This window comes from Psammomys obesus, unplaced genomic scaffold (genome assembly GCF_907164565.1).
Source record: "Psammomys obesus unplaced genomic scaffold, mPsaObe1.curated_primary_1811, whole genome shotgun sequence".
NCBI lineage: Eukaryota > Metazoa > Chordata > Mammalia > Rodentia > Muridae > Psammomys > Psammomys obesus.
The window spans coordinates 62,747-81,450 of NW_026596030.1; the positions used below are offsets into that span (position 1 = coordinate 62,747).

At 50.2% G+C, this 18,704-nt stretch overlaps 1 protein-coding gene across 2 annotated transcripts; it reads left to right on the forward strand.

Annotated features, from left to right (window-relative positions):
- On the forward strand, positions 1 to 18,219 carry Washc1 (WASH complex subunit 1). 2 transcript variants are annotated; one of them, XM_055620717.1, is made up of 11 exons: positions 1 to 211; positions 5,292 to 5,445; positions 14,613 to 14,724; positions 14,896 to 15,042; positions 15,194 to 15,330; positions 15,555 to 15,687; positions 15,861 to 16,062; positions 16,145 to 16,318; positions 16,969 to 17,127; positions 17,675 to 17,743; positions 17,824 to 18,219. In XM_055620717.1, the coding sequence occupies exons 2-11, from the start codon at positions 5,297 to 5,299 to the stop codon at positions 17,955 to 17,957; spliced, it is 1,416 nt and encodes a 471-aa protein (XP_055476692.1). In that variant the 5' UTR covers positions 1 to 211; positions 5,292 to 5,296; the 3' UTR covers positions 17,958 to 18,219. The 2 variants fall into 2 exon arrangements, with proteins under 2 accessions (XP_055476692.1, XP_055476693.1); XM_055620718.1 differs by lacking the exon at positions 1 to 211 and adding an exon at positions 793 to 928.
- The last annotated feature ends 485 nt before the right edge of the window (positions 18,220 to 18,704 follow it).

Consider the following 18,704-nt stretch of genomic DNA (forward strand, 5'->3'; position numbering starts at 1 on the left):
CAGAGCCGGAAGTCGAGAGCTGAGCTGAGACCCGGCGGATCCTAGGATCGGGAGGATCGGGGCCCGCGGAGGGGGCGGAGCGGGACGGGGCTGCGGGCGGCAGCGGGAGCCCGGAGCCGCAGCCTTCGGTCCGGCGAGCCGGGCGAGCTCGGTGTGGGCGGCGAGCCTGGGACCCCGAGGAGGCCGCGACCCTGCGGCGGGTCGGCTGCAGGCGAGTGAGGGCGCCGGGGGCGGGGCGGAGCGGGACAGGCCGTGAAGGGCCGCACTCGAGCTGCCGGGAAGAGGCCCCTTCGCTTCCGGGCGTTTCCGGGGAGCAGGGTGTGGGAGGACGATGTGCACCCGGGTCCAGGGCACCTGTGAAATCACGGAACTGCACGGGAGACACGCGCGTCTTGGGCGTTGGTGATCTGTATTAGTCCGGACTATTTACCAGATGCCAAGCGCCGGCCGCTAGAAACGTCATTCACGCTGTCAACTTAATATAGATAGAAAAGTTATCGATCAACACCATGGTTCGGGAATGTGTTTGTTCATGGGATGCCTGAACAGTGGAAATGAGCCAGCAGGTATCTGGCCAACATAGAACTGCAGTCCCTTGTAGGAGGGAGGAAATACTTTGTCTCAGAACAAAACCCACATAAAGACGACCTCTGGTAAATTGCTTTTAGTTTTCAGCTATTTACTATTTCCCCCACTAAGGAGGTCGCCTTCAATCCGTTTTAGATGGTGTTTTGGAAACTTTCCCCTCGTAGAAGAGAGCGCAAACAAACATCTACCCCCTCCTTACAGGGCCCGGATGACATACCAAAGTACAATTCCCCGGAAGCCCCCCTTGCTGCGGAACCGTTGAGTTTACAGGGCTTACCTACTGAACATGTGTGACCAGAGCACGGAATCACCAGAAAGTCACCCCTCAGTTAACTTTCCGGTGTGTACCCCGAGGCGACTAGGTGATGTGCAATTAGGGCAGAATTGTATGCACCAGCTCAGAGGGTTCGGGAGGGAGGGGCAGAACACCTACACACCCACACACCCCAGAAAGCATGTCAGTAATCAACAGGCCTATCTTGAAGTTCACACTAGAAGTGGTGATTGTTGCCCCAGTGAAGAGGATGGCTGTTAGCCCTGGAGGATAGAGTTCGGGACAGTGGCGCCCCAGACGTTTGCAGGGAGAGCCCTCCACCTCTTCCTAAAAGAGTTTATTGTGAAGATGAACAGTTGCCCTGATGCTGGCTGACCAGTGGGGCTCAAAACAGAGTCTCTCGTTCCCCTTAACACCAGGACCCACCAAGTCAGAGTATCAAGATAAAGCTGTCTGACAGTTGGGACTAAAAAAATGAAAATGTGAACTCTTAAAACGGTTTCCATATTTATGAATACAAATGACAGAACATTCTGATAAATAACAAAGTCTGAATTAGAGAATTGATTCCTATCCAGGATTGAGGGCAAGCTAAGCATTTTACTGTTGAAAATATTGTTTGGCATGCCCAAACTTCCTCACTTAAAATTGGGAGTACTGATAAATTCATGGATACTAAGAGTGAAAAGGGAAAAACTGTTGAAATGAGGCGGACTGGCCGAATTGCTCTGTGGTATCTGCAGCTATTATTAGCAACTGGTAGAATAGTTATGGGTAGTATTTAGTATTAGAAGTGGCAATAGAGCATATTTTACTCCTGAAGGAAGTTGAATAAAGATAGCCACTTAAGGGGGCTGGAGAGAGATGGCTCAGAGGTTATGTGCACTGGCTGCTGCTTTTCCAAAGATCCCGAGTTCAATTCCCAGCACCCACATGGCACCTCACAACCACCTATAATGAGATCTGATGCCCTCTTCTGGAGTGCAGGGGTACTTGCAGGCAGAACACTGCATACATGATAAATAAATAAATCTTTAAAAAAAACCAAAAAAACGATAGCCACTTAAGAGCTACCTACACCATAGAAGTTTTACTAAAATGACAATGTCACAATTAATCTTGATTCTTATGCCAAAGCCCATTCAAGGATATGTCTTGCCTAAAAAGAACAACAGTCTTTTTCCTAAAAAATATTTAATTTTCATGTGTGTGTTTGTGCATATGAATGTGTATGTGGTGTGGGTGAGTACATGTGTGTCTTGTTAAATATATGGAGGTCAGAGGGCAATTTTTGGGAGTGGGTTCTCTCCATCTACCATGTTGGTCACAGAGACCCAACTCAGGCCAGCAGGCTTGTCAGCAAGAGCACTGACCTGCTGAGCCATCTTATCAGCCTGAGAATTAATTCTTTAGAAGCAGACAGCGTTGAGAAAAGGATAAGGAAGAAATTGGGTTATGTTCGCTACACGTGTGATTTTCAGAGTGAAAATAATTGGGCGACGTTAACAGTATGTTTAATTTAACTCTCTAAATCTAATATGTGACAGTTTCGGCATGTAACCAATATAAAATATGAAAGATGTTTTACTTGGGAGGCTTTGGTTGCATAGAGCTCGTCAGCTGCATGCCACTTTGTCACCTCACTGGACAGCCCAGGTCTCAGGGTCACATGCATGGCTGGAGTCTAAACACCTCCCTTTGAGAGTCAGTGCTTTCCCCCACTGGCTTCTATTTATCCGTGTCTTTCTTGCTGCATCTCCTAGGATTCTTACTGGGAAACACTGAGATATCCTTTGCCTTCCTGCTGCAAGCCCAGTGCTCCAACTCCAGCTGTTATTTACACTTGATGGAGAGCCGCTTCCCTAACTCAGTGCTCTACAGTAAAAGCTGAATTCACAGCTGGGTCAGAGCCCTGGTGGGGCTGTGACAGCCAGCCCTAACCTGATGGCCCTGCATTATTGCCTGCGCTAGCCCAGTCAGCTAATAACACTTGCCCCACAGTGCTCAGCACTGTGTCATAATTTTACCTGTAACTCCCTGGTGATGGCTAAAGAAACTCAATATGGAACCAGGCATCCCTTAAGGGCTGTTGACCTTTCCTCCCCAGAATGACCTGTTGAGATAAGAACAGGATAATGGGCCAGTGTGGTGGTGCTCGGTTTTGGGAGGTAGAGGCAGACAGATCTCAGGTGAATGACTAGCATAGTGGGTTTCCTGCTGTTAGGTATTTAACTGCTGCTTTTTGTTATGTAAACTTGCTGTTTATCTCTTTGCATCTGCCTTTTGTGTGTGGTGATGGGGATGGAGGGATGAAGTGGTCTTTTTATCACTGTACAGTGGGAAAGAGAACAGCTGAGGGAGTAAAATGACGTTCTTGCCCAGCTGTGGGTTCCGTAGATAATTGTAATGTCCACCTTAAACATCACCTTCTTAAACTCTTCCTTTAGATGTGCCTTCCCACCCCACCCCCAGCATGGCATGCTGCTTGGCTCTAAGGCTGCTGTCCTGCTAGCTATAAGAATAGATTAATTCATTTGATCTAAATTTGAAGCAAGTCTTTGGTTTTCCCCAGTGGACTCGAACGCCACAACACTCTCAACACAGGGGATTCAGCTGTATTTGAGCCTGTCTGCTGTGTGTCTGTCTGGTGTTGTGTTGTACTCATCTGTGTTCTGATCAGGCTCTGCACTTAGTAGCTAATCGGGATTTACAGACAAAATGAGTAAACTGCAGTGTTCACATCGTAGTTTTCAAGTGGACTTGCTACTTCCTTGTTAGAGCGTATGTGTCTGTCCTACTCTCAGGCTCACGTACACAGTGAGCCATAGAGGGAACTTTCTGTTTCTGTCTCCTGATTTTAAAGATGGGAGCCCTCGGGCTTGGATTTAGGTCAGCATGGCTTGCAAGTTTGCCTCAAGACCAGTTCAAGAGTTGAGGAAACAGCTTTGAAAGGGTCTGGACTCATACAGGGTTAGGTTCCTGGAATGGCTGTGAAGCACCTGCCTCCACAAGGTAAGTGCAGAAGGAGGAATGACACTGGCCGGGATGGTTGCACAAGGCAGGCTTAGGACTGGGAAGCTGAGGATGTCCTGGAACTGGTGCCAAGAAAAAGCTAAAGAACAGAAGGATCAATCATTTCAGATCTGGACAAGTCTTGGCCCTGGGTGCTAGGAAAGAGCCAGTAGCATAGGAGGAAGAGCTCAGGAGAGCAGCAGGAGGAGCCGAGAACAGGCATTAGCTTGGTAAAGACGTTGTTAGGGTACACGAGGGGGTCACAGCTTGATTTTTATGACTGGGACTAACAACTGAGAGTAGGGGCCAGTTCTCAGTGTAAAGAATGGAAGGGATTATAGGAAGAAAAGGCAAGCTTTTTGCAGAAAGTCCAACAGCAACTTTAAGGCCCAATAAAGCCTTCCAGTCCCTCTGTCACATTTAACCCAAAGGCACTCACACCTCCACTGGAATCAAGGGCTCCAGTGTGGTGCCCAAGAGGAAGTCTGGGGCTTGGGGCCAGGCCTAATGAATGTCTTCCTCACTGTCTTCTGGTGAGGGCCTGGTGTTGGCCCTAACTGTCAGGGCCTGGTGCCTCAATGTTAATTGTATATGGCGCATCCCATACCAGTCAGATCAATGCTATCTTAAGTGTGATTGCTGCTTTAGTGACTCTAGGGAGCAGAGTTCATTGTCCCCAATATAAATAGAGTGCTCTGGTCCTGCGGTTTGGAGATATATTTTCCTCCCTGACATTTACCAGTGTCTGTACCTCTTGGACCCCTTGGCTCTGGCCTGGATGAGCAAAGCATGGATGCCCCTCCTCCTAGAGGCATTGGCCACTGTCACATGTGTCTGAGGCAATGCTTCTGACTTCCTCAGATACCCAGGTGTTCACACCTCTGCCTCCTCAGTGCAGAAATGACTCAGGAGTAGATTTGGGTGATCCTGTCCAGTCTGCTTCCTGTCTCTTGTGTGCTCTGCGGCCATGGTTGTGCTGTTCTCTGCTTTGGAGGTTGAATTGAACTGATGTGCTAAATAGGATGCTTAGCAGGGTACCAAGTGCCCTGGATTTCTCAATCTTAGTCTCTGCCAATTATGAATTCCCGCCATTGCCTTCAGTCTTCTCTATTCTGTAGGCCTCTGCAGAGTTCTTTCTCTGCTTCCCATGATACTTACACACCCTAAAGCTGTATAGAAATTAGTTCCTATAGGTGATAAGCCCTATCCCCCAGCAGTGTCTCATGTAGCCCTGGATGATTTTGAGCTTTCTATTTATCAGAAGGTGGCCTTGAACAACAGAAGTTCTTGCTTTTGTGTCCCCAGTGCTCGGATTACAGACGTGTGACATGACTACCTTTTCTGTGTTTGCTGTGGCTAGTAGGTAGAAGGCGTGCATGTGGGGCTATGTCCGTGATGTGTTGGTTCCCGCCCACAGGCATCATGACACCCGTGAACACCCAGCACTCCTTGGTGGGCCAGCCCTATGCAGTGCCCCTCATCCAGCCAGACCTTCGGCGGGAGGAGGCAATCCAGCAGGTGGCGGATGCCCTGCAGCACCTACAGAACATCTCTGGAGACATCTTCAGCAGGTGGGACCTGTTACCAGCTGACCTGATAAAGGGCCTGAAATCCTCCTCCAAGCAGGGTTCTCTGCAGCCCTAGGAATGTACCTCCTACAGACACCGTCCTCAATGACCCAACTATTTTCCAGTGTGGAACAAGTATGAGGGAAAAGTCCAGCTTGGAAACATTCTTACAAGTGCCTGAGAGCTCACCACCTACTTGTGTGATGTAGCCCCTTAGGATTGTGGGTCTGTGGGTTGCAGTGGTGCTTCTAGGCTCTTCCCATGTGACTGTGTCCTTCCCTGGCTCCTGAGGTCAGCCAGCCCTGACTCGGGGTTTGGGCCTAGGGCCCTGTGCATGGAGTATGGCACTGTCCCCTTCCAACTAGAGCGTAACCTCTGGGACGACAGACCTAAGCGCTGTCAGGCCTTCCTTAGCTCCAGCTACGTACTGAGGAACGGGTCACACGATGGTTCTGTCCCTGTGTGAACAAGCTAGTTTGCTACAGATGCAGATGGTTGGGTCATCCACGGCAGGCGTCTCTTAATGTTGTCAAGACACACAGTGAAAGTGAGATGGACGGAACTGATGCTGGCATGACTCAGTAACAGCAGACTGCACTAAGGAGGTGAAATATGCTCTAAAATAACAATAGCAATTACACTTCAGTAAAGACATAAGACAGTGGATCTCATTTATTATTGTTAGGCCCAGCAAGAGCCTAAATATAAGAAGGTATGAAGAGAACTCAGGAAACTAATCATCCATCAATGCAAAATCGCAAGAGGTTCATTTTGCCCATTGCGCAATGGGGTCACTCCTGCTGGTCAGCAAGGAGTGGCACCAGGAGACAAAGACCTTAGGTTTTTAAAAGACAAGGCTCGGGGAATTCTAGGGGTTGCCTTCTTGGCAATTCATGATTGGATGAGGTATTTAGCTTTTAAAATGATTGGTTGGTTCGGGGCACCCTTAGGTTTGGTCAGCCCTGTCATAAATATCTGATCTTCAAGTCAGTTTGGAATTTCCTGCCATATGAGATATAGCCACAGTTAAAGGTGGGAGAGTGATTAACTCATCCCGTGTCTGTTCTGAGGAGTGGGGGTTACAGGCTTTGGATCAAAGGTCAGGAGAAGGATTGGGGCCATTTGGCCCAGTTTCCAAACAAAGCTCATCTCACAGGCGCCAGCTGGTGATTTTCTCTCCATTTAGTAGAGATCTCTGCTTGTTCTCTTCCTTATCTCTGCTCTCACAGATGGCTAATGTCAGGAACTTTTACATTCCTCGGCTCTCTGGAGAAGCACTAAGAGGCTTTAATTAACATGGGCCTAAAACTTGAAAATATAAGTTATAAGGCAATTAAAGAAACATAGGTTACAAAGTTAGTCTGATTCTTTCATTATCATCACTATATATATTATATTGGGCATAGTTGTATGTGCTGTGTTTTTTGCTCCTGGCTAAACAGCTGTTTTTCACTAGTATGTCATCAAACCCAGGATTAATGTTGTATTATAGCAACATTACCATAGCTACAGCTAGGGGAGGGGAGGTTTTCTTCTCTATTGTGATGTTATGGGTCATGACTGCGGTCCTTCATTGGCTAAAACGTCACGGTGTGCTGACCTGACTGTAACTGATTTTGCGACTAGTTAACTACAGTTGTACTAAATGTCTTTATACAGCATTACCCACCATTGATCTAGCTGCATTAATTCTTTTAACCCTTGGAGCTACTGTTATCCTTCCTTCTTTTGGGGGTGAGCAAAGGAATAGGGTATTTCAGTCTCCATTTGGCGGACCCTGGATTCTGGTTGTCATCCTGGATCTTGGCTTCTGGATGGAGAGCAGGGATTCCGTTTCTCTCAGGGGCAGCTAGAGCACTTCAGGGTGAGGCCTGAGTGCACTAAACCAGGGTGTGGAAAAGGTTTTCCAGAGAGCGTTACAGTTTTGCTCTTTTTGCATGAGATTGCTGGTGGCAACAGAAGCTTGGGCGTTCTAAAGCCAAAGTGCTACAGCTCTTGGTCAAGCTGCTGTGCTGAGCATGATAGAGGTACATGCCAAGGGCCATGTCTGGTTGGCTTGCAGCCAAGACACAGGCCTGGTGAGTCCCGGGCCCAGTGAGGCCCAGGCCCAGCAGGTAGGAGGGCAGCCCTAATCAGGCCTGGCGGGGGTAAATGACAACTCAGACCATAAGAGCAATATAAACCCTGAGCAGAGGGAGGGATTTTGAGGGTTAGTGTATTTGCTTCACTGGGGTCAGGAGGTCAGGGATACTTAACGAGAAGAAAAATACAGTGCTTAATTATCCTGTAGGGGAATCTCCAAGTACAGTTGAAGGTCACTGCTGGACTAAGATCCTTAGCAGGTTGGGGCATTTCTAGGAATTCTTAGATGCTTGCTAAAGCAGTTTCCTTACCAGGGAAAGGCTGGTCTGTATCTGCCCTGAGGGCTATGTGCTGCTCCTTAGCTCCCTACGAGACCTGGAGTCCCCCAAATCAGGGAAGACTTTAAAACCCAGCTGAGAAAAGGGAGTCTATCATCATAGACTGAACAAGCTAAGTAACTTCAGCCTTATCCAGCAGAGCCCTAACTCTAACCCCCCAGGCTATCACTGACCCAGTCAGACAGTGAACTTGCTGTGTGTTGGAGGATGACCTTGAGCTTCTGATCCTCCTGCTTTCATCTTCCAGGTGTTGGTGTCAGAGGCATCTATCATCATGCCTGGCCACCTCTCTTCTATAGACAGGAAACTTGGGCAGAAAAATAAAGCCATGTAGTAAGCGGGTTAAGACGCTTGCTACTGAGCCTGATGATCAGAGTTTCATCCTCAAGACCCACACAGTAGACAGAGAGAACTGATTCTGCAAAGGTTGTCATTTGACTGCTGCATACACCCTATAGAACGTGCTACCCAAGCCCCCATGCACGCACACAGAGTAAATAAATAAGTAAATGGGTGTGTGCGTGTGTGTGTTTGTTTTAAAGCCAAAGAGACTTCAACAGATGACAGAGACAGGATTAAGCCCAGAAAGTGTGCAGCAGATTGCGAGAAGGTTGCTATCTCTGTGAGTGGTAGAGGGTCAGGGTCTGTACACTTACTGGGGAAGTCCTGGCAGGTGTAGAGGGGTGGAGGAGGGGGTTCGTGAGGAGTAACAGTCCCTAAAGAAATTGTGAGTGGGAACCATAAGGCGGGGAGGCCTGAAAGGAGTCTGGAGCCAGGAGAAGTGGGAGGGCCTTCCTGGTCTTTGGTGGTGTTGAATTTGTATTTGTCAGTTTCCTATCACTGTGACAAAAGACCCGAGACCGTCGATTTGAAGAACAGGTTCATTTGGACTCAAGAGTCGGTGGGCTTCAGTGTGGTTGTTGGCCACGCTGCTTATTGGTAGCACAGTGCATCTTGGTGGAGTGTGGGGGTAAGGAGTCAAATGTGAGTTCTGAGAGTAAAGAAGCAGGAGGAGGCTGGGATTTTGTATTCTTTTCAAGGACATAACTCCAGTAGCTTAGGTTCCTAGCACTAGGCTCCACCTCTAAAAAGAGCCGATACTTCTTCCTTTTTAATTTTTTAAAAAATTTATTGTATGTGTATGCACACCAGAAATGGGTATTAGATCCATTGGGACTACAGTTACAGCTGGTTGTAAGCAACATGTAGGGGCTGGGAATTGAACTCAGGACCTGCAGAAGAACAGTCGATGCTCTTAACCTTAACTGGTGAGTCATGTCTCCAGACCTGAGTCCCCTGTTTTTGTTTTTTAAGGCAGGGTCTCTTTGTATCCTGACTGTCTTGAAACCCACTCTGTAGACCAGGCTGGCACGGAACTCACAGAGATCTGCCTGTCTGTTTCCCCAGTGCTGGGATTAATGGCGTGCACCACCACTGCCCGGCTGAGCCCTGTCTCCTTAGTACTATCACAGGTAGCCAGCAAGCCTTTACCATAAGGGACACAGCCAAGCTGCAGCAGAGCTGAGAGACGCAGTTGTCTGAGTTCCAGAACTTATCTAGAACAGTCTTGGTGGCGTGAATCTTCATTCAGTGTTGATTTAAAGGATATAGTTGATGGTGACTATAGGTTCCTTGTCAGGTCCTAGGTTTTGTGAGCGCCCAGGTCCTCTCTTTGATCATGAGTGACCTGCGATGATCTTGTCTCCTGCCTGGTTGTCCACACCTTGTGTTTCGCCTAACATTCCTCCTACCAAGAAAAGGTTTTTGTTGTTGTTGTTTGTTTTTTCAGATGTATTTATTTTAGCTAGGCAGAGGCCTCTTTGTGGAGATTTCCAATTAGGCTAAAGTGTATCTGCTGATGGCAGAGTCCTGATTCTGTTAATTTATTAGTGAATCTACAGGAAAACAGGAAGTAAGATATTAAAAAAAAAAAAATCACACAAGCATTCAAGGGAAAAATGCCAATGAAGTTAAGAATTTTTACTTCAACCAGTTCCCACAAGCTTCCATATGTTGGTGTGATTTCAGCTAGCATCTCTTCTGCAGAAACTGCAGCAACTTTAGGCTGCTAGGTCCACAGTATCAGCCCATACATGAATATAGACAAACAATTAGACATATAGACCCGCACATATTCATACACACACACAATGGATGATGCAAAAGGAGCTCAGTTTGTATTTAATGACATCAAGGTTGTACTTATTTTAAACATTTCTTGGTAGCACCACTTTGTTTTGGGTTCATGGGAAGTTTGAACCAACTCGCCTAAATTTATGGTGTGTAGCAGGATTCGTGAGCGAAGACTCACCAAGCCTGTGCCCTAGTGAGGCTTCTGGAGGTTCTCAAACGTATTTATAGCAGCCATAAACTTTCTAAAATTGTGTTAGAAGTTCTAAATTTAACAATTTAACTTGAAAGTTGTTTGAATCAAATCAGGAATTCTATAATCAGGAATTAATTCATCTGAACAGCAGTGCATCTTCAATAAGATCCCGTAGGAAGTTTGTCCAGTCAGAGTGGGTAAGAAAGTGAGGGTTCACACCATGCCAGATTTTAGAGAAATGCAGCAGTGCACAAATGACAGGGTTGTCAGAGGTTGGAAGCAGTTCTGGGGTGCATTGTGGTACAGACCTTGCAGAATACAGATTTCTTCCAGACAGCGCTCATGCCTATTGAACTTCCCCAAATCAGTGGTTCTTGACATCATGTCAGAGACTGGAAGCAGTTCTGGGGTGCATCATGGTACAGACCTTGCAAAATACTGGATCACCTTCCAGAAGGCCCACTTGCCTAATGAGCTGCTTTTGACAGAATGGCTCCGGACAAAGTAATGAATAGATCGAATGGAACAGGCTTTTGCAATGAAGGGCTTAAATGATGCCATCATGGCCTTTCTCCCTCCCCCTGCTTTCCTCCCCTCCCCTCCCCATCTCCTGTCCCCCTTACCCTTGTGACTTCTGGATTGTCTGTGTTCACAGACAGGTCTTGCTCTAGTGATGTCATGGTGAAGCCAGTCAGGGAAAAGCTCTCAAACCCAGACAAGGGTCCAGCAGGAAAGATGTTTTTCCTTGTGCCAGCACTTCTTGTAGACGTAGCACCAGCCCTTGTAGCCTGGCTGGATTTGCCTATCTTCTGCAATCAAGAGCTGCTACCAAGGAGTTATCACACACCAATCACCCTGGCTCCAGGTTACAGGCATTTGTCTAGAGTTCTGGGTAGATTTTACCTGCAGCCTGGGATTGAGCTTGTGTGAGAGCTACAGTTCACAAGGAAGAGGAATGTTACTTGAATTAGGAGGAAAAAAGACTCACTCCTACATAGGGCCAGGCAGAGTTCAGAGGGATGGAGAGGTTATGGATAGGGTTCAGATCTGAACAGAAATGGCATCGATGGCGTTTAGAAACGAGGGTTGGAGGCCCAGACAGGAGCCTGAATTTAGCAAGCAGTATGGTCTCTTGGAGGCCGTAGAGGAGGGGCCCTGATGTGCGGGGATAGTAAATGGTCAAGATTGCAGACATGTGTGCTTGGAACACGCTGTCAGCTTGTTTATGTCAGAAAGGGCTGTGAGTCTTGGGGACTTTGCCTGCTGTTGCTCTGTCCGCAGTCATCCTGTGGGAGAATTCAGGCAGGAGGCTTGACTGTAAGCGGGGCTGGGTGAAAAGTTGGGGCCTGTAACTAAGGTCTACGGGGCTTCTTGTGTTTGGACAGGGCTGCATCATTTATCCTGGAGACTCACAGAACCATGTGAGGTTCTGAAACAGAGGAACAGTGGGGCAGAAGACTTGAGGAGGGACAAAAAGAGGAGTGGTTGGGTCCCAGGGCCAGCCTGCAGAGCTACTGATTCAGGACAAGACAGGGTCAAGGCTGTAGTTCCAGCCTAGGAGGCAGAGAGGACCGGAGAGGGAACGTCTCAAGGGAAGCAGCAGTAGCTTATAAGAACAGGGAACTCGGGAAAATGGAGTCAGGGAGGGATGGGGTACGTTCATCCCCTTGTCCCTGCTGCAGCCATCTACAGGCTGTGGGGCCTTCAATGCTTGGTCCTGTGCAGTGAGGATGGCGCAGTTGCTTGGGAACCACTTCCGGAAACAGATGGGTTGAGTGGGAGACGCTGAGCCTCTGCCAGGCGCTGATGCAGTTGATTCTGCACAGTGCACAGGATGGTGATCTGGTGCCTGCTCAGCACTGAGAATCGGCCCTTGCCTCCTGCGTCCACCGTGGGAACTCGGCAGAGAAGGACTAGAGCCTCTGGGGATTTCTCTGGATGCTTCCACAGGGGGCCCCTCCCTTTGCCTACATAGGGAACCTGTGACCTGCCTCCCACAACTTAGATACACTCAGTAGGAGCTGGAATTGATGTCCCCAGGGAGCTAGACAGAGTCTGTGAATGTGTGGACATGCCGACCTGCACAGGCCCAGCCATGTCCCCCATGTCTTCCGCCTGCTCTCCTTCATCCTTCTTCCCGCCCCTTCCTTTCTTTTCTCTTGCTTCTTTCCCTTTTACCCTTTCCCTTATCCTTGCTTCCTGCCTACTTCCCTTTCCTCCAAGTGGTATTTGGCCACTACAGCGTTCCAAGAGGAGAGAGAGAGTTGTCTGAATAATTAACAGGTTACTCAGAACTGTCTCAGAGATTAGAAGACATTCACCAAAGGCAGGAGTCCCTTGTCTCCATGCTTTAGGGGTTGCTAGGGTGTGGGGAGGTGGCAGTTACCTTTGTTAGGGATATAGGAGAACAGATGGCAGAGAGTTGAAGGAGAAATTGTTCTTCAGTGGTGGGTGCATGGTCAGTGAAGCCCTGCAGAGGCGGGGTCTGCCTGGCTTCATGGAGAGTGTGGGCCCTGTTTAGAGATGGGGGACAGGTCATCTAGAAACCCTCATGGTCATCTCTTCATTCCCCGGAAGAGCCTTCTTTAAAGTGTTGTGCTCCCCTGGGCGGTGATGGTAGTGCATTGTTGCATGGTATTTGATCACACTGTGAACCCCAAGATTGTGTTGTTGCCTCGAAAAACCTGTTTCTTGTTGTGGTGTGGCTCAGCCCTAGCACACACCTTCAAGCCAAGAGCTTTCTGCTTGAGTACTGTAAACAGGATTAAATAAAGTTAACCCTAGGTCAAAAAGCGGAGCAAACAGCCTGTTGACAGGGAGTGAACATAGGAAAAAACAGAGAGAATAAGAGGAAGTCAGGAGGATGCATAGAGACTCACAGGAAGTAGAAGGGAGGGAGATTCAGTTTGAGGGTTTTTTTGAGTCATCGAGGAAAAGGAGTTTTCTTTTGGGGGCGTTGGCTGAGGAGGAATGTCAGCTGGGTACTTTCTCTGCCTCTCTGAGCTGGCAGGCTTTCACCCCAGCATCTGGCTCCAGAGTCTTTATTGGCAAAATTTGAGATTTTGTTAACAACAATATCTGGTCTACAGAGCAAGTTCCAGAACAGCCAGGGTCACACAGAGAAAGGCTGTCTTGGAAAACAAACAAACAGTGTGGTGCTTCAAGCTTCAAGCCAGAGATGTTATTGGGGATCCTTCTGTGCTCCTGTGGTGCCTAAGTTACTTTTCTTGCTGCTAGGATAAATGATTCTGTCAGAAGCCACCTACAGGTGTATTTTGACTCTCAAGCTTCGGTGGCTTCCTGGGGCACATGCTCAGAGGCCTTCTCTTCCTAAGGGTTTAGATGGGGTCACAGGCAGGAACTGGTGTTCTCAGTGGCTGGGGAGATGGGAGAGCATTACACACATGGTCAGAGTCAGAGTCAGCATCACACGGGGATACACCTGCTGCAGCCCAGAGGCATGTGAGAGTGTTTGCAAAGCTTACACACATGGGGTGGGAAGCACATGTTTGCAGTGTGAGCCCCTGAAGATGCCTCTGTGTCAGACACTGTGCAAGACTAGAGTATGGTAAGGAAAAGGGAAGGCCTAGCCTTTTGTGTACACAAGATATACAAAGGATTGTGGGGAAAAGCAAGTGGGCTAGGCCAGGGAAGTCCCAGGGACAGGTTTTCAGTCTGGTCAGGGAAGCTCCGGTGAAGAAAGGCCTTAACGAAGGGAAGGGGTTGGTCCTGTGAGTGTCACACAATGTTCCATTTGACTCAGTGTCCCAGAAGCAACATTGGGTTTGGCGCACTGGGTCAGGACACATCAGGGTCCTTGGCACTGTTATGCTCACCCCTCACTCATGGGACAGGTTAGTGGTGGAGCTGTGCAAGTCTTGCGAGCTGACGTTGGGACCTCATATTTACTCTGTGAGCCATCCATAATGTATAGGGCAATTCCTAATCTGACTGGGGTTAAATTTAGGAGAGGACAAAGGTCTGGATGGCCATCTGGCCTTGTTGCCCTTGTTTTCTTCTCATAGACCAGAAGTCTGTCAAGACCCTATGACCATCAAAGGTAGGTGTGGGTGTAACCGCTGTCAGTAGCTGGAACTTGTATGTATCACAACCGTCTGCCTCCCTGAGGTTACACACTTGTGCATCCAGGAATCACGTCTTTTAAGATGGCGTATGTGGGCACCAGAACTAGACCACAGCGGCTGCCCTTCTCTGCCCAGAGGTCATGGCAGTGAGTTCCGCTGGGCTGAACAACATGGGCAGACAGAGATCAGGTGCACCACACTAAGAGCAGCACAGTGGGTAGGCTCTACGGGGTCGAGGGCTGAAGACAGGTTGGCAAGGCTCGGGTGTGCTGCTGGCCCTGGTGTGCAGAGGCCGCAGAACTTGTAGTAGTCCCCAATCTGGACATTTCTCTTTGATAGGATCTCCCAGCGAGTAGAGCTGAGCCGGCACCAACTGCAGGCCATTAGGGAGAGGGTCTCCCTGGCCCAGGCTAAGATAGAGAAGGTCAAGGGCAGCAAGAAGGCCATCAAGGTAGGCCATGACCTCTGTGATCTGTGGCTGGCGCCTTGATCTTCCTATACCCCTGCTGTTCAGCCGCACCTCACTTTCCTCTTGTCCATGTTCACCCCATAGTTAGTGCCTGCCTATGACTACTAGGCTCTCTTGACGATTTTGGGCCTCAGAGATGTCTCTCTATCACAGGTCTTCTCTAGCGCCAAGTACCCAGCGCCAGAGTGCCTGCGTGAATATGGCTCCATCTTTACCAGTGCCCTGGACCCTGGTCTGCAGAAAAGGCCCCGTTACAGGATCCAGAGCAAGCACCGCCCTCTGGATGAGCGGGCCCTGCAGGTCTGAAAGCTCTCCTCTTGTCACACATCAGGAGGCCATGGCTGCTGGGAGGCAGGGAATGAAGTTGCCCAGATTTCGGTCTCTGTTAGGTTGGGATGGTGTTGGGTCCATAAGCCTGATACTGAAACTGTACACTCTGATCCTATGCCAGGAAAAGCTGAAATACTTCCCTGTGTGTGTGAACACCAAGTCTGAGCCTGAGGATGAAGCTGAGGAGGGACTTGGGGGTCTTCCCAGCAACATCAGCTCCATCAGCTCCCTGCTGCTCTTCAACACCACAGAAAACCTGTATGGGCAGGAGATGGCCGGCAGCAAGAGGGGAGGGAGGCCTTGCCTGGATAGCTCTGGGTCCCTGAGCCTGATGCAGTCCTCAGGACTGACAGGCTTGATTGGGCTTTTAAGACTTGGGTATCCAAAGGACAAAGTGCTTCCCCTAGTGCATGGGAGGGTGGTCAGGGACCTGCCCGGCCTCGGGACGGGCAATGGCCTCTTGACCCTAGCCCGCTCTACAGGTACAAGAAGTATGTCTTCCTGGACCCTCTAGCTGGCGCAGTGACAAAAACCCACACGATGCTGGGCACAGAAGAGGAGAAGCTATTCGATGCCCCTCTGTCTATCAGTAAAAGAGAACAGCTGGAGCAGCAGGTAGGGGCGGGGTGCTTAGGCAGGCAGGCCTGGTCAGGGGGCCGTTCCAGGAAGGCTCCGCTAAGCTTCTGTCTGCCCAGCTGTGTGGGTCCACACGCTGCCTGCCCTGTGGTCACAGTGTGGCCCTGTGCTCTGCAGAGCTGTCACACTTCCTGCACCACCTGACCCCGCAGGCTCCAGAAAACTACTTCTATGTGCCAGACCTGGGCCAGGTCCCTGAGATCGATGTGCCATCCTACCTACCCGACTTGCCTGGCATCGCAGACGACCTCATGTACAGTGCAGACCTGGGTCCTGGCATTGCCCCCTCCGCGCCTGGTGCCATTCCAGAACTGCCCGCCTTCCACACAGAGGTGGCTGAGCCTTTCCAGCCAGGTGAGCTGGGCCCTGGGATGGAGCCAGAAAGTCCTTGCTGACTCCTTCCTCAAACCCTCATTCGTTCTCACTTTCCTTACAGGACTAGAGGATGGAGGGCTGCTGGCAGCGCCGCCGCCGCCGCCACCCCCACCCCCTCCCCCGGCTCCCACAGTGCTGGTCAGTGCCTCCCAACCACCCATGTTACCTGAAGTGGCAACTGCACCCAGCCAGGCTGCAAGGGAAGAAGACACTAGCAGCAGCGCGGCCCACTCCGGTAGGGGCAGTGCAGATGGGGTGCATGTGGCTGGCCCTCATTACTAGAACCTCCAGCTTTCTCACGCTGGGGTCCCTGAAGAGGTCTCTGAAGGTCCCGTGTCCTAGGTCTGAGATCGACAGAGTTCTCATTCTGGGTGTCCTGACTTACGGGGTTGATACAGTAGCTTCTGTGCTACGCAGACCTTGAGAGTCTGACTTTCAGGACAGAGGATGCCATGGAAAGGCATTGTGCCCTGTGTCTGGTTAAGCCACTGGGAAAAGGGTCTATAACAAACTTGAAATTACCAAATTTCAGCTTTCGTATCATAGCTCTCAGCCTGTCTCAGCCACGTGGAGGAGCAAACAATCCATGTTGGCTTGTGATGCTCAGTTAGAACACTGCAATATTAAACTCACAGGGTCTGTCGCCGCAGCATGTCATTGAAATAAGGGGAGGAGAGATGTCAGGGCACGCGACCCCTCAGCTCATTGTCTGCAGAAACCCGAGACTGTATTGTATAGTCCTAGAAGCTGCAGCTTCAGAGCTGGGCTTCCCTGTGGATGATAGGCCCCTCCATTTGCTGGATCCTGAGGTAGCCCCCAGCCTCAGGCCAGGCAGCCCTTCCCCGTCCTGCAGTGCCGGACTGTCATTCACTCCTGTCCTTACAGCCTCTGTTCAAGGAGCTCCTAGGGAGGTGGTTGACCCCTCCAGTGGTCGGGCCACTCTGCTTGAGTCCATCCGCCAAGCTGGGGGCATTGGCAAGGCCAAGCTGCGCAGTGTCAAGGAGCGAAAGCTGGAGAAGAAGAAACAGAAGGAGCAGGAGCAAGGTGAGGGAGCAAGGATCTGTTACAGTAACCAGGCTCCCTTAGGGCTACCCTGATAGGTGTCCTTGTCCCGTCGGGGTGGGGGGAGCTTTCCTGTCTTAAGCTCTCCCAGCTCAAGACCATGAGAAAGTAGAACCTTTGACAAGCATCGTCCATGGGGCCGTGCAGGAACGTGAGGTGCTCTGAGAGAGGACCTGGGGTTCGCCCACTCTGAGGATGAGGCTTTCTCCTCAGCAGTCTGTCAGCAGTCCTTGCCAGTGGCATCCCTGTTAACCTGTGTGTAACGTGTCCGATCTGGCACTCAGACGTCCTGGGCTTGCCTCCTGCTTTGTGACTATCTACCAAACGCCTGGCCTCTGAGCCTTCGACTTTGTCATACAGTGGTGCTGAGAACTGAAACATTAAGCCAGGCCTGGGCCCATGGACATAGCAAGCTCTAAGAGTGTGTAACCAGTGCATGGAAGGAGAGCAGGTCGGGAGTGCTGCAGGGGCACGAGAGCCCATAGTGTGTGACTATCCCTGATTCTCTCCCTCCCCTGTTGCTTTACAGTGAGAGCCACCAGCCAAGGTGGGGACTTGATGTCAGATCTCTTCAACAAGCTGGTCTTGAGGCGCAAAGGTAGGCATCTCCCCCATCTCTGTCTTCAGAGGCTGGTGAGGCAGTGTTCCACTGTCTCTCTCATTGGCTCTCCCTCCCAGGTATCTCTGGAAAAGGACCTGGAACCAGTGAGGGGCCCGGTGGAGCCTTCACCCGAATGTCAGACTCCATCCCACCTCTGCCACCCCCACAGCAGCCAGCAGGAGACGAGGATGAGGATGACTGGGAATCCTAGGGGTGCGTTGGCCCTTTTCCTGCACTCGGCAGGAACAGCTGAGAGGGAGGGGCTCCTTGGCCAGTCAGGGCCTTTCAGGTCCTGTTGCCCAAGGAGGTCCAGGAGTACAAGTGTTCCAGGTCTGTGCCCAGTTTCTCTTCCTGGAGTGCAGGCTGTGTGAGCCATCTGCTGGCTCTCCTGTTTCATGCGACTTCTTCACTCGATGCCCCCCTGAAGAGCTTCTTCCTTCAACATGGCGGAATAAACTAACCATAGACCTGAACCCCAGCCAACTGTGCCATTTTAATAAACGAAGAGTAGCCATGCCGGCTGCTACTTCTTAGAACGTAGACTGTCCTCCTTCCCAAGTTCTCAGGCGTGGTGCAGGGTGTCTGGGGGAACTGAGCTCTTTCTCTGCGATCAAGGCAAATGGGAAATGTCTTGTGTTTGCTGAGGGGCGTGAGGACAGGAGGTGCTACAGGCCACAGGGAGGACTTGGAGGCCAGCAAGGGAGTCCTGTGAAGGGCTGAGGACACAGAAGGGTTGGGGCTGCCATTAGGACCTGAAACTAAAATGAGGTCCCTGTGGACACAGAGCCCTGAAAATGTGGATTCCTGTGGTTTAGATGAGAGAATCAAAGGCCTGGAACACTCCCTTGACCTCAGAGGCTCCTGATTCCACAGACATCTCCTCTCAAGGCCCCAGGACATTGATCCTGGCCAAGGGGAGTGGGACGGACAGATCTCGGGTGAGTTGCCCTGGTCTAGC